The following is a 14761-nucleotide window of genomic DNA, read 5'->3' as shown; positions in this document are numbered from 1 at the left end:
TGATGCCAGAACTAGTCATAACACTAGTTATTGGGACACAGGTCTTCAGAAGGCACACGAGCAAAAGGGAAAGAAATCATCTGTTTTGTTACTTGGTTTGCTTTTCATATATCCCCTCTCCAGCACAGAAAAGCAGAATAAAACCTATTGGTCAATTGGTTTAGGTGGAGCAACACTGAAGGAGATCCCAGTCAAGGAAGCTGCTTTATTCCCTTAATTCTTTCTCACTCCACAGCCTCTTTCTCCTGAAAATCCACTTCTTCTTGTAGCACCGTCGCTCTCTAGATAAAGTCTCCGACTACAGTGGTGCAGAAAACAATTTAAATGATCCTCATCATCCCTTCTGGTCTTACAGTCTAGGAATTTAGCTGCATTCACTTGATATAGAGGAGTGAAATGAAAAGAAGGGTATGGGAGAGAACATAACGCCCTGTGGGTTGAGCCTACCTTTTTCTTCCCAAAGAAAATATGACTTAAATATTTGTCTTTAATGCAGAGTGTTCTTGAATGATAAAAATAAATAAAAACAAGACAGTGATCTTTGTGCTAGTAAGGGCATATGAATAATAACACTATGACCTACTGGCAAAGGAGGGGAAGGGAGAGGAAGGAAAACACTGGGCACTGGAACTCCCTCTTCATTGGTCATCCTAGAGCATCATGTGGCCAGGAGCTTTTTTAAAGATAACTCCTGGTCTCCTGGAGATCATACTACTCTGCTGTCCTGTATTTCTGCTTGATCCCGTGGAAGACTGCTATCCAGCCTGACAGAATGTGTGACCAGTTTGTGGGAACCTGGAAGCTCCTTTCTAGTGAAAACTTTGAAGACTATATGAAAGAGCTGGGTGAGAAAAATTATTTGGAGCTGTTCTATCTGGGCCAGGGAAGGAATGTTGAATGTGAACTTTATTCCTTACTTGCTTTTCCTGGCTATTCTTTTTACCAAGGACTTTTTAGTCCAACTAGTTTAATTAGACAATCTTAAACTGGAGAATTTGGCTGTTTGGACTAGTGGTGTCAAATCCCTATAACAGAAAAACCTTGATTGGGAGGAATAGTTTCAGGTAAGCCAAGTCTATGCATGCCTAGTAGTGCTATAAATGGAGGTAAAACACATCACTGCAATATTTTGTGTGGATTAATTTTTATCCTTTGGAGATGCAAAGTAATATAATGCTAAAATGCAGCAAGCTTCACCATGTCTAAATATCTTTATATTACTATTGGACTAGGGGACAGATTAATTGTCATGGCTACTATAGTGAATGAAACTTTCTGTAGTTGCCTCCAGTGTATRCTTATATAGGAAATTGCATGGATTCCAGAATAGATACCTGGAAAAGATTTCAGGGATAACACTTTTCTCTACAGGTGTAGGTTTCTTGTTTTGAATTAAAATTGGGCCTTAAAGGGTTTCTACATTCTTGTAGGGTGGAGGAAGTATGGGGAAACTTGCACTGATTGGATCAGTACATGCTAAAAAATTGACTTCTTGTTTAGAGATTAAACTCTACTCACTGAGATTTCTGCAGCATTCAGAGAGCTTTCAGTGATACTCTTGCACTCTTAATCTTTACCCCAGATTTTACTCAGGGCGTAAGCATTGTCAGTTATTTCTTAATCATTTCCTTTTATTCAGCCTAGCCACAGATAAATATATCTGTGATTCAACTGATTTTTTTGGTTTGTTTGGTTGGTTCGTTTTGTGGCTTAGAAGCTCTCATATATTTCTGCTTATTTACTTTTAGATATAACTATAGTGCGAGCTAGTGTAAAATTGATTGCAGTTATTTTGAACAAGAGTATATGCAAATACCTGGCATTAAAATCTTGTCTCAGGTTTCATATTACTTTTGCTGTTCTGATAATGACAGAGGAGAGAATATTCTTACTTCATCCTGCCTGGCTTGGTCTATAAATGGACAGAGGAACCTCTGCAACATAGGGTTGCTAAAAATTTAAGAAAGTAAATGGGAGTTCAGTGCTGGTCTTTTTTCCACAAATGAGAAAGACACTAAATAAAGATAAGAATTTCATAATGTCCTGTCTTATTTACAGGTGTGGGGTTTGCCACCAGAAAAATGGCTGGTGTAGCCAAGCCCAGTGTAACTATCAGCATCAACGGGGATGTGATAACCATCAAAACAGAAAGTACCTTCAAAAATACAGAGATCTCTTTCAAGTTGGGTGAAGAGTTTGATGAAACCACGGCAGATGACAGAAAAACAAAGGTGAGTCCAGAAGTTTCATTCTTTCTCTCAAAAAGGATGTGGGAGTAGGAGGAAGGAGCTGTGATTTTGACATCTGCTATAGAAATGCTCCTTTAAAAGGTGTGAGCACCAAGAATGTTTTGTAGATTGTTTGGTTCCCTGTGCTTCAGTACTGTTTGGACACAGAAACAATCTTCTCTTCAGTCTGGAGGACCCTGACGAAATAGCTACACTTTGCTTTTTTTCTTTGGCAGAACATCGTAACCCTAGATAATGGCTCACTGAACCAGGTGCAGAAGTGGGATGGAAAAGAGACTATAATAAAGAGAAAAGTGGTGGATGGGAACCTTGTGGTGGTGAGTTCATTTTTTGTTGTCCAATCACTGAATTCATTTTGCAGAATACTTTTTTTGGCAAATGTTTTATACAGCATTCAAATGGGGAGATTGAAGCATCTGAAAAGACTCTCTGCATTTATTCGACAAGAAGTCTCTCTGAACAAGTCAGGAGCAAGTATTTAAACTGAAACGGTGTTAACATTCACAGCCAGAAAAGTATGAAGGTGCCTGTTTTCCATAGCAAGAGATGGTTAGGAAAGAGTTGCAAGGAAAACCAACATCATCATGAGGGAAATTCTTACATAGCAGAATCTTAAAGTCTATCACAATATACAGAAAACATTAACAAAGTCTATGTTAAGTGTGCCCACTCTGTGCTGATGCAAAATATTCCGTCTGTTTGTCTCTGGTAGAGACTCAACAGCAATCTGTGAGAATTGTATTATGGATCACAAATAAATGTATCAATAATATGATGTCACTGCAAAAAAAAAAAGAAAAAAAGAAAAGCTGTATCTGAGTTCTGTTAGTTGCTGTTTTCTGGTCAGAAACAGAAGATAACTGTTGCACTTGAGTCGGTGCCAGTGAGGCCCAGCTGCTTTTTTGGGGGTTCCCAGCGCTGCTCTCTGGTTTTAGGAAAAACATGTACACTTTGAAGAATCTGGGAGGGGACTAAGAATGTGTTCATAAAGGTAACTAAGATTCCTATATGCTACGAAGGATATATGTGTACGGAATTCCTAAAGAGTTCTGCCCTCCCCTAGAGAAAAAATGTATCCACAAATTTCATATTTAAATATCTTTGGATAAAGTCCACAGGAGAACAAATAGAAATAGTTTTTAATAACAATTAGGAAAGGAAAACAAAGTTTGATCTAACAGAAAAATAGATGAGGGCAGAACCTAACATGTAGAAGCTGATATCAACAGCTGCAAGTCTGAAAGATGTGTAGGACTCCGTGTGTGCGTGTGTGTGTGCGTGTGTGTGTGTGTGTGTGCATGCGCACATGTGTGACAAGCCACAGCTACAAAAGGTGAAAGGAAGAAAAGCCAAATGCCAGGGTCCAGAGTCCAATCAGTCCCCCATGGAAGTCCTAGGAGCCTTCTTTAAAGACTTTTAAGAGGAGATTAGGCACTTCCCTGGGGTGGCTGAAACAGTGTTTTAATGTTCTTTCAGTCTTATGTTTCTATGAAACATTTTTTACTTTGTTTCTAAAGCTCTCAAACTTGAGTTTCACTGTTCTGGCAACTGGCTTTAAGGGAGGAGAAATGCAAACTATTTCCAGTATTGGCTCCCAATGGAAAAGTAATTCTCTATCTTCTGACTAACAAATATTCCATGAGAGTTAAAAGCTGATTAAATTTACCTTTCTAGGAATGCACCATGAACAATGTTAGCTGCAAAAGAGTGTATGAAAAAGCATGAAGAAGCCATCATCACACAGGACTAATGCTTAAAGCCGTAGGAAAATCAACATCACTGAAGGAGAAAAGCTCCACAAATATATTTTAAAGAGAACTGTACTTTTTACAGATACATCCCAGAACAATTGTATGCAGTCTAAATTGTGTCTATTCAATAAAATATTTTGCTTTCTACAACATGTGCTCATGCTAGAATTTGTCAGAATGGGCGGGTGCAACATGGGAACGGCACTACGCAAGAAAGTTAGTATCATACCTGGTAGCTGCAGCTCATTTTACTGCAGAAGAAGGGTCAGAGCAAATCCAGTGTGTACTTCAGGCACGTTCCCTAACTTAACATGACATTTGTTCTGTAACAGAGACAGAGGTAGATCTGGATACAAAACAACATTTAGTGGCCTCTACGTACTCCTGACTGCAAGAAGTCTACGGCTGAGGAGTATAAAACACAAAATTAATAAAGGGCTGCTACTTTTCTGTCTTCAAAAGATAGGGGTTATCACTGGGGCAGGGAGGAGAGAGATTGTCACGGATGAAGCATGCAGCATTGGCTTCTGGCATGAGCAGGGGCCTGGGCATCTCATCCATGACCCTGATTTGAGAGCAGGCAAAAATGCCCAAATTTTAAACCCTCATCATGGTATCATCTGAAGTGGCCTGATTTTGTCCAGTTCTAACTGAAGTGAGAAATTATAGGTGCTGTAGCTCTCTCTTATGATGGTTTTTAATGCTCCTTTTCTTCTCATCCTAGATTAGACTAAAAGCCTTGACTTAAAAATCATAACTTAAAAAGTACTCTCAGGCCTACAAAAAACTCTATAAAAGTTTACTAGTGTTACTATCTCCTTTACTTCATATATACATTTTACACTGGCTCATTAGGTTAGATCAGTCTTTGTATTCTGTATTTTACACCTGTTAGAGAAAGCTCTTATGGAAACACTATCCTCTCTAGCTGCAAAGCCTTTTGAACACCAGTTTTTCCAACTCTTCTTATTCTTGAGCTACCTTCTTCTACTCCCTCTAGGCCTGGCCTGCTATTTCAAAACTTAGCTTCCATACATGCCATGTTTTCTACACCTGGGAAGAGCACAAAATCTCAAACTTTAAGAAGTCTGGGGAAAACTTGGACAAGAAGAATCTGAAAAGACGTACGGTAGCCACAAAATGCAGAAAATGGTGCATCTCAAGCTTAATGCTTAAGTTAACCACTTGTGAACCAAATTCCAAATATCCCTGACATTCCAGAACTCAGCTGTCAGAGGCCACAGTGCTGAGTACTTAATGCCAACAGCAAAGATCTCATATGCTTGAACTTTCTCCTTTATGACTCAGGCTGTTCCCAAGTTCCTGAACTATTAATACAGCTCGAGAGAGGAAGAGAAAAGGAAGAGCTTCTACCCTCCAAATGAACTAAGGAATAATCTGAGATCAGTTCTAAAAGACTATTATCAAATTCTTCAAAAAACGTGAAAAAAGCCATGAGCTAACAAGCCACCTGTTTTTAATTTGGCTTCCTTGGTTATGAAATTGATTAGCTTAAAGAACAGTAGTTGGATAGTGGAAGGAAGTATGCTTCAGACTACCCTATAAACACAATCTTAAATGTACTTAACACAATGAAAAACACAATTAATTATGAAAGATTGAAGATAAAACTACAGTTTAGTGGCAGATGCATATGGACTTTAGAAAGGGCAAATAGTTTCCTCAAGAAGTCATGGAGGAGATTTGTTCCACTGCTACAAACATAACTACAAAATCTTCCAACAAAATCTTTATTCTTACAAACTTTAAGGAGAAAATTACAAAGAGGAAGGATCTTAAGAAGATACTAACTATAAGCCAGATACCTACTCTGTATTTTTAATTTCAAACCTTTTTCACACTCTTTAAAATGGAGAACTTTTAGAGTGGTAGAAACACATGACGTGAAGAGAGATTGTTGCTTACTGTGACAGAATAAAACCTACATAGCGGAGATGGTCTTAAGAAGCTGCAACATTGAGTTAAGTAAGCTGTTTTTAAATACTGAAGATCAGGTCATGGATAAATATATCCCATTGTCCACTCATATGGAGATATTTTATTCCAGAGGTAGAATTTCCATATATGTTCCCATTGTTCAGATAAGGGCCCATATTCTCCAAAAAAATCTGACATTCCCTTAAGCTTCTAAATAAAGCCTGCAGATACAATTGTAACTTTGGCAGCCTGATTTTTTGAGAGTCCAGCATCTAATGAAGTAATTTATTTTTAAAGCATCACCATTTATTTTAGTACCCAAATTTAGACTTTGTGAATGAATCAAAGACCATTTTTAAAACGAAAAAAAATAAACCATTTAAAGCTTTGGTTGTTACAAATTTCAATAAAGTGGCATTCTGTTTATAAACTTTAATTGGGCCAGCACCATAGGGAAGTACTGGTGGTGCTTTCTTAGAATATGGGCATGTCCAAAACTTTCAGTAAGAAAGGCATCAGACTAGTGATTTTTTGAATAAATAGAGATAAATCTTCTCTGGCAAAGAATGGTGAGGGGGTTTATACACTCAGACCTGGATGGAGATCACAATACGCATTTCTGAGTGGTAAAGACAGGTCAGTGAGTTGTCCTCACCTGCAGAACAGAAAAGATCTCTCCCTCTCTTCTGAAATGCTGAACTACTCTAAAAATCAGAAACAGCGTTCCCCAGCAATCCTCTTTGAAAATGGAGGATCTCACCAAACTCCTGCCAACCCCATGGGCTACATGCCTATTGCAGCAGGCACCTCTCAGTGCTACAAGGAGGAGATTTTTACCCAGTTAGTACTCACTAATCCCTTACACATTTCTTGGATGACAAGAGGGAAGGAGGACTCTTACCCACAGATTTGTAACAGCTCAAGAGAAGGACAAAGCAAGGCTTATTCTGCTCTTTGACTTTTCTGTTATTTTCTGTGTATCTTTTAATTCTTAGTTTCCATTGAAAGGAACTTGGAGTATTTTTTTGAATGTGCTCTTGGTTTAGCTTGCCATGCACGCCTTTTCTCACATTTGATTTTATGGCCTAGTGGTATTATGTAGCAGGTAGGTAAGATGGAGCATGCTGGCTCCAGAGGAAGAAGCGGGGAGCTGTAGCTCACTGGCAGCAGGCCCGGATCAGTCCGGTGGGATTCAGCCGGCAGTTTGGGAATTCACCCAGTATTGCAGGACAACCCAACTGCCTGGAGTTTATAAGCCCCTGAGTTTCATGTGTTGTGACCTCTTCAGTGACCAAGCCTGTGTGCAGATATCTGGACCTGTCAAGCCCAGCTCCATGGTCAGCCCCAAACTGCTACCTTTCCATTGACCCAAGCGATCTTGTCCTTGTCTCATGGGATTCACAAGCTCAAGTGACAAAAGGCTGTTTGCATCCTCTAGTATAACTACTGGAAGGAGGCAGACTCCTGGCCCCATGTTCAGAGCCGAACTCTTGGTAGCATGAGTGTCAGTGCCAGAACTTCCACAGTGCCTTAAGTAAAAAGGTGTTCAGCCTCCATTCTCCGCTTGCATTTCTGTTTTCTTTATTACGCTCTGAGGAATTGAATTTAGATTTTTTTTGGATGATATTTGTTTAGATCATCTTTCCTTTAAARAAATCGAGAGCAAATCTACTTTTGTATGTCTTTAAATATTCCCTGCATGTTTTTTATCTCTCTATTTTTACCAGTTTTTATCCCTATCTCTAGCGCCGCTTCACAATCTCCAGCTATATTGATCTCAAATTCTGTTATCTTCTGACCAGAAAAAGTGAATCAAGGATACTTCTTATCACTTACATGTCCTCACAATCCTTTTTGTTTCTTTACATTTAAAGAAAAGATTGGTTTCCACATATATTATTTCTACTGAAGATAGAATTCTCTGCTCTTGTTCTTTCTAGACTGTAGATCCTTTAAATGAAACTGCTGATTTTTCTTAATGACAAAGGGATAGATGGTAGCAATGTCAACATTGTTTGAGACTGCTTAAGACTGGGTTTTTGTCTATATAAATAATTCTCTGTAGCTTTTGTTTTTAAGGTTACTGGTACTGCAGTATAGCTGTTCTATTCTGACTAATTTGCTCTTCTTTAATTTCTTTGGGCCTGATTTTACAATGTTCCACTCATCCTTTATTTTCCACAGGCACCAGTCTTGCCTTGTTAAAGTGCCTTTCTGTGGCTAAGACAATTAAATGGAAGAACAAAGAATGCCTGCAGAGCAATGGTAGAATACTTTCATATTATTCCTTGAGAAATAATGGAAAGGTTAATTTAGGAGGAGCTTTCTCATTTCCAGAGATTGGATAAAAGAGCTGGCTATTCTTTCACACGAAATGTGATCTAATGCATCTCTGCTTTAGAGAAGGCATTGTGTGGACCACACCTTCACAGACTGACATTTGTTTACATTTGACAGACACAGCATCTGCTTCCTACTATGAAGAGAAGGAGTTGCCCTTTTATTAGTTTTCATTTTCATTTACTTTGGACTTTCTCTTCTTACACTGCACTGTAGTTAGACCAGAGAGGTAATGGGAAGTTCTACTGAACTTACCTTTATTGATGTTCTGACCAACTGATGGGACAAAAATAGTTTGTATATACAATCAGAATTTGTAACATAAGACATATCCCCACCACCACAGTATAATCCAGAGACTATAACCTTTCCCCTGCTCAGGTTGTATCATTTTCTGGTTTAAGCATGTTCCCCTTTCTACATACGGCATCTCTGGAAAGAGGACCCAAACCTCAGTCTCCTTGGCCCAGCATCGGCTCCATCTGACTCTTTCCATCCTGAACATGATTGACTCAGTCCTATGACTTATTCTCCCAGCTAACCACCATCCTTACAATGGAGGCCTGAGAAGTCCCTGTACATGGTCATAACCCAGAAAGTTTAATCATGCAAAAAAGAACATGCAGCTTTTGTTCATACAAGTAGGAAATAAGCCAGCTATTTCTTTAATGTAGCAAATAATAGCTTTCTCCTACCAGGAAGGTTGTTTATGAAGGGGAAGCACAGAATTACTGTTGATGTTGGCTTACACTAAGTAGTTTCAGATACTTTGAGGTGTCTTGAATTACAATGCTTTAAATTCCTGCCCTTCAAATATACATATGGTCTATGGATTTGTTCTTTGCTTTCATTTTTTACTAACTGCAATACAATAATTCTAAAAGTGCATTGTTAGGCTATATATGTAGAAACTGAGGCATACTTACACATTCTAATTCATAATGCCACTGGAAGAAGAGCTTTTTGTGGCAGGTTCTTGTATCGTCTCATTTGGAGGGAGAAGAAGGTCTGGCATGAGTGACCCTCTCCATTTCACAGGGCACAGAGACCACAGCCCTTCATGACAGCAGGAGACCAGAAGAAATCTGGGAAAAATAGGACACATTTGAATGCAAGGCCTTATATGACTGCACTGCCTTAGATCTGCCCTTAACTCTTTGACAGACCAACCACCCAGGTGCAGAAAGGCAGAGAGAAAGGAGTATATTCCCTCTTCCCAATCCAATAAACCTGCTCACCTCTCACTAAGTGACTTTGAACTAAGCACTTTAATGACTCCACCTGCCAAGCACAAAACCCGATCTGAACCTATGCACTGGTCTTCTGAACATATTTTTAATTGTAGAAGAAGAGAGGCAGCAAAGTTTGTCTGTCTCTTCTCTTCACGGTGCTGCGGGGGTACATGCAGGGCAGAACCCACAGTTTGACATCATCACTCTGATGCAAAAGCAGAAAACAAGACAGAATAATTTAATTTTGTCTTTAAATGGTGGAATACGCACCCCCTTTCCAGGATGGATCATGAAAGAAAAAAAAAGCTTTTTCTCCTTTACGCAGGAGCTTCTCACCACCTCTTCCCTACATCTCTGTGACGTTGATTTAACTGACTAGTATACAGGTGACAGTAGTGATAATGGTGATAGCAGGAGTTACAGTACTGGGAGGAAAGCCAGAGCTGAGCTTCATAGGGGTACAGTGATAGCGTGCCTGGTGGCATTATGTAGCTCAGACCCCACCACCATGTCACCCGCCTGTTCTGCCTCACATCCCCATCCCCACATGCTTCTCACTGCCCTGATTTATTCAGTGGAGGAAGCCGTGGCAGGCATCACCCCAAGCCTTGGTACTAACACAACTGGCCTTGGACAAGGTGCACATTGTCTGGCCCTGGCATTGCCTCTCCCATTGGCCCCTCCTGACCGTTATAAGAACGGGGCATCTTTAAAAGGAGGCGACTGAGGTCTGAGTCGGTTGCACAGTCCCTCTGCCTCCCTCCAAGAGCTGCTGTTGCCACTGCCTTTCTTTTGAGGACCGCTGCCTTGTAAAGCCAATACGATGTGTAACCGATTTGTGGGAACCTGGAAGCTCGTCTCCAGCGAAAATTTTGATGATTATATGAAAGAATTGGGTGAGAAATGTTATTTCCTTTTCTGTTTTTAAATAAGTTTTCTTTAACAATGTCTTTTCTTCATTCTATGCTTTGCTCACGGATAATGCCTTCCTGACCATAAGCACTTGAATTACTTTCTAACATAATCTCATTTATTACCTTTAGCATGTAAAATGGAAAAAGAGAAAGGCAGTTGCTGGATTATTATAATAAACTTACATCTATCTAACTTATCTGAATAATCTGTTTTCCTGTAATGAGAAGGATCTATGGAGATGCAGGACTTTTTTAGTTTCTCTCGATTATGCTATTAAACTCATGACTTGTGATAACTTACAATATATAATGGAGCTGATGTCTCATGACACTTGGGTTTCAGAGGTCTGAATTCTATGAATGAATCTATCTGTTACTGAAGAATGCCAGGAATGTAATAAATTGGGCATTGTTTTTTAGTTTAATGCTGGCTTCATCTATATATAGCAAGTGTACAGACACTCAATTCCAGCATTTCTTTTGCTATATAAATGATTCACTGAACCATTAATTCCCCTTATTTGAAAGGTTAAACTGAGTAACAAAAGAACTTTAGTTAACTGATTAACCAGAGTAAATGTGGGATGAAAATCCAGCTACAGACATTTTTCTGAAGGTCTAAACAGAATTGTTTCAGTATTGAATAATTAGCGCAGCTAGTGTTACACTTTACAGATAACTTTATATCCTTTTATGTGGATCTTTTCATCTGAGCACACCATAGGATTAACAACAACACTAACGATAGCTCTCCTCAGTCTGCTTTTATAAAACAGAGCTACATTGTCAGTGGCCTTCGTTCTAACCTGCCTCAGACCTCGTAACTTGTTGACCATGAACTGGGCTAAATAGCACAAGGTAATATGAAAGGTTCTTAACACAGGGTTTTTACTGAAGTTTTCTGCACCTCTTCACTCTTATACTTCAATTTTGTTTTATTTTTATTTAGTACTTGCACCTTTCACTGAGATTTAGACATTAGGATTCTTAAGGGATGTTAGTAGTAACTGAGGAATTGCTCAGTTTCCAGTATATTTTATGCTTTGAAGAATAAGCACCAGCATATTGGGAGTTCAGTATCTAGTTTCTTCCCTGTGGCTGGCTAACAAAAGTTCAGATTCTCAAATTTGTCAAGAATAACAAAAATAAAAGGATTTTTGCAAGTTTTTATGAGTTATAGTCCTTTTCTATGGAATTCTCTACCCATTATATCACTACACAAATCCAATGCAGATGAGTAACCATCTAAGTTGCGTGTATTTTTATTTCTTGCTGGAGATGCATCAGCTGGGGATGCCTCAACCTCTGAAAGCAATATTTTATGCAGCTTCCACATATGAGGAATCAGTGTCTCATCTGAATCAGACATTATAGTATTCAAGAAGAAACTTGTCCTTATTTTTCCACAGAAATTTTATGAAATGATAATGAGTTGCTTGCTTCCTAGAATGTAATGTTATTTTTTTTCTGATTTATAGGAGTGGGCTTAGCTGCCAGGAAACTAGGTGGCCTGGCAAAGCCCAATGTGATCATCAGTATGAAAGGAGACATAGTAACTATCAGAACTGAAAGCACCTTCAAAAACACAGAGATCTCCTTCAAACTGGGCCAGCAGTTTGATGAAATGACAGCAGATGACCGGAAAGTCAAGGTAAGGTGGCTAATGATCTCTAAATGATCTCTAAGGGATCCTGACATCCTAGAAGAGAGCTAGCAGGAGTTTTTCCACTAAAAGGAAGTTTTCCAATTTGCTTGGAAATTTCCAAGCAAGAAAAGTACCAAAAGAAGAAGCAGTATGGAGCTGAAACCAATGTTACTAAGGGTGTCATTAGCAGAAAATGTGGATCTTGCTAACCAAAAAGTGAATTGTTACTCTAATCTACAAACTTGGATCACATTTTGAAAATCTTCTCTTGGCCTTTGCAGAGTGTCGTAACTCTCGAGAAAGGGTCATTGGTGCAAGTGCAGAAGTGGAACGGCAAAGAGACCACGATAAGGAGAAGACTGGTTGATGGGAAAATGGTGGTGGTAAGTATCTATGTTCTCCCTCCTTGTAAACTGCCGAATGGTAGAAGGACACAGACTTCAGTTTGTTTCGGGCTAAATCGTCTGTCAACTTTGGCTTTTCCTTTGGCTCATGAGAGAAATAAGGAGGGAGAAAAAGGGAAACAAGATTAGGAAACAAGCTGGAAGGAAATAAACCTTATTCCATACAACAAATTGTCTTTAAAGTGATTATATTGGCAGAGCTGCCATGATTTGAGAACATACTTACTGCTTTCAAGGTTGTTATTCTTAAAAGAAATGAGCCGCTCAAGCAACAGAAACCTGTGAAATGCAAAGTTTGCAAGCCAGATATGTCTAACCCTGGGCTGGCTCTGTCTTTCCTTCTTTCCATATTCAGAACAAAGCACATCCACCTTAGAACACTAATTTTACAACTTTTCCCACATCTATTTCCATTAATGCCAATCCATTCAAAAACTTGTATTTGCTCTGTCCATGTCAGCATGCCAGGCTCACTAAGCAGGTGCCTGAGGTTTATTGCATGAAAGCCGCTATCTCTGCATCTAATTCTACTTGTGATAATAAACCGCAACGGGGACTGACAGGTCCTGACAGCTCCACCAAAAAGCCTGAGTTCCCTTTGGTACTCAGGAAACTGAGTCTGTGATGAAGGCTGGGGAGTGGTGACTTTCCCTCAGTATCTGTTTCTCTCAACAGGGCTAACCTATCTTTCTCTAATAGTCACACAGAAAGCACAGGAAAGCCAAGCCAGTGTAATCACACATTTTAGGGGCCTTAGTTGTAGTACTTTTTAATAAAATTAAAGTTTTACTGTTGAATGAAGGAAAATACTTTGTTCATTAAAGTTTTTAAAGAGTGGAGCAAAACTAGGATGGGTAACTTGTTTGAAAACAGCAGCTTTAAGCCTTAATACCTGAGTTTGTTCTGACTGCATTTTGTTTTGAACTCTAATACAYTTGGAAGGTTGATTTGCTTTTGTATTTTATTGTGGCTGCATTTCTCTGTAAATTTCTCCTAATGATTAAAACATCTTTGAAGAGCTGAGCAGAGAGGTAGCATCCCTCTTCCACCAATGCCCTGCCGTCTGCAGGAGAGAAGCCTCCCAAATGCACATTGGCAGCGATAGGGCACAGCAAACCCCATTCAGTCAGCAGAAGACAAGGGCTCCGCAATGCTCCTCTCTCCTCTGCTGCTCAGGCCCTCTGGTTGTGAGTCACCAGGAGCCAGGCAAGGGTGCGACGGTCGGCAGAAACCTTTTGTGACTCATAAATCCAAAGTTTTATAGGCCAGAGGTCTGACCTCTGAAATTACATAGGCCACTTTTGCTTCCACAAATAAAATTCTGTTTTTAAATTGAAAGCGTTCATGGGTTGTGGTATGATAAACTAGGCAGGGCTGATATTTCTGTCATGTCAATAATGCCAAGGAAGGTAAATAAGTTTCTGAAAGCTGAGCAAAATTGAAGGAGCTACATAGCTACCACCTCACCTCTGATTTTGCAATGTATTTATCATTATATGCCACTTAATTAAGTCTGATGCTGTTAAAATAGCAACTTTTCCCACAGTAATGTAAAAATAGCTTTGTTGTTTGCTCTAAAAATTATATGGAGATGTACAATATGATATCTGGATTTTCACCAGCTTCGGTGGTCACTCAGGCAGATGCACCTGCCATCAGTGAGAGGTTTAAATTAATATTTTATTTTGTGTCTTAGGAATGTGCCATGAAAGGAGTTGTCTGCACTAGAATCTATGAGAGAGTTTGAAGAAATTCCTCCTCTGTACCGGACTGGGACTGGCTCTTAAAACTCAGCTTAGTTCAGTGACCAAAGCCTCATGCTTCTTTATTTTCTTATTTCCTTTTATTGGGAAAATGACTACATTATAATTTGATATTTCAGAGCCATAGTGTAACTAATCCAAAATATTGTGGTTATTCAATAAAAGCTTCTCAACACATAAAATAGTATTTGCCTCTGCCTGAATGATTTAGGTTTTCCTCCTTGGATGCTGCCCATCTTTTCTGTTCCTGTCTGTATAAATGGTCAGACTATTTCTGAGTAAAATAGTGAAACACACCTGATTTGTCTTACACGGGTGTTAACACTTTTTCCCTGATATATGTAGTAATTTTCATCTCATGGCTTCAATATTCCTTTCCTGTTGATGACTTTATTGCTAAATAATTCCTATAGGAAAATCATCCTTATCACCAGATTTCTTGACTTTCAGTAAATTTCTTGCTTCAGCCTTACAATTTTACCACATCATTGTTTTATTCTCATACCCAACATTTTACAGTTTAGT

General features: G+C 39.1%; 2 protein-coding genes across 3 annotated transcripts; both read left to right on the top strand.

Moving 5' to 3' along the window:
- Positions 1-704: 704 nt before the first annotated feature.
- Positions 705-4150, top strand: LOC112973462 (fatty acid-binding protein, adipocyte). The gene is made up of 4 exons (XM_026081379.1): positions 705-845; positions 2059-2231; positions 2465-2566; positions 3924-4150. Exons 1-4 carry the CDS (start codon positions 773-775, stop codon positions 3972-3974), a joined length of 399 nt encoding a protein of 132 aa, XP_025937164.1. The 5' UTR covers positions 705-772; the 3' UTR covers positions 3975-4150.
- A 6113-nt stretch (positions 4151-10263) lies between these two features.
- LOC112973461 (myelin P2 protein) lies at positions 10264-14534 on the top strand. 2 transcript variants are annotated; one of them, XM_026081375.1, is made up of 4 exons: positions 10264-10406; positions 11903-12075; positions 12351-12452; positions 14170-14534. In XM_026081375.1, the coding sequence occupies exons 1-4, from the start codon at positions 10334-10336 to the stop codon at positions 14218-14220; spliced, it is 399 nt and encodes a 132-aa protein (XP_025937160.1). In that variant the 5' UTR covers positions 10264-10333; the 3' UTR covers positions 14221-14534. The 2 variants fall into 2 exon arrangements, with proteins under 2 accessions (XP_025937160.1, XP_025937163.1); XM_026081378.1 differs by lacking the exons at positions 11903-12075; positions 14170-14534 and having other exon boundaries at positions 10334-10406; positions 12351-12436.
- The last annotated feature ends 227 nt before the right edge of the window (positions 14535-14761 follow it).

The sequence above is a fragment of the Apteryx rowi genome, unplaced genomic scaffold (assembly GCF_003343035.1).
Source record: "Apteryx rowi isolate R43461 unplaced genomic scaffold, aptRow1 scaffold_548, whole genome shotgun sequence".
NCBI lineage: Eukaryota > Metazoa > Chordata > Aves > Apterygiformes > Apterygidae > Apteryx > Apteryx rowi.
The sequence above is the reverse complement of the archived record's forward strand: the minus strand, read 5'-3'. Positions and strand labels throughout refer to the sequence as shown.

Excerpts from the sequence above, each read along its gene's own strand:
- LOC112973462 (XM_026081379.1), top strand. The coding sequence starts at position 773 with ATGTGTGACCAGTTTGTGGGAACCTGGAAGCTCCTTTCTAGTGAAAAC. Across the intron at positions 2,232-2,464 it reads CAGATGACAGAAAAACAAAG|AACATCGTAACCCTAGATAA; the intron begins GTGAGTCCAGAA and ends TTTCTTTGGCAG. Across the intron at positions 2,567-3,923 it reads TGGATGGGAACCTTGTGGTG|GAATGCACCATGAACAATGT; the intron begins GTGAGTTCATTT and ends TTACCTTTCTAG.
- LOC112973461 (XM_026081375.1), top strand. The coding sequence starts at position 10,334 with ATGTGTAACCGATTTGTGGGAACCTGGAAGCTCGTCTCCAGCGAAAAT. Across the intron at positions 12,076-12,350 it reads CAGATGACCGGAAAGTCAAG|AGTGTCGTAACTCTCGAGAA; the intron begins GTAAGGTGGCTA and ends TGGCCTTTGCAG. Across the intron at positions 12,453-14,169 it reads TTGATGGGAAAATGGTGGTG|GAATGTGCCATGAAAGGAGT; the intron begins GTAAGTATCTAT and ends TTTGTGTCTTAG.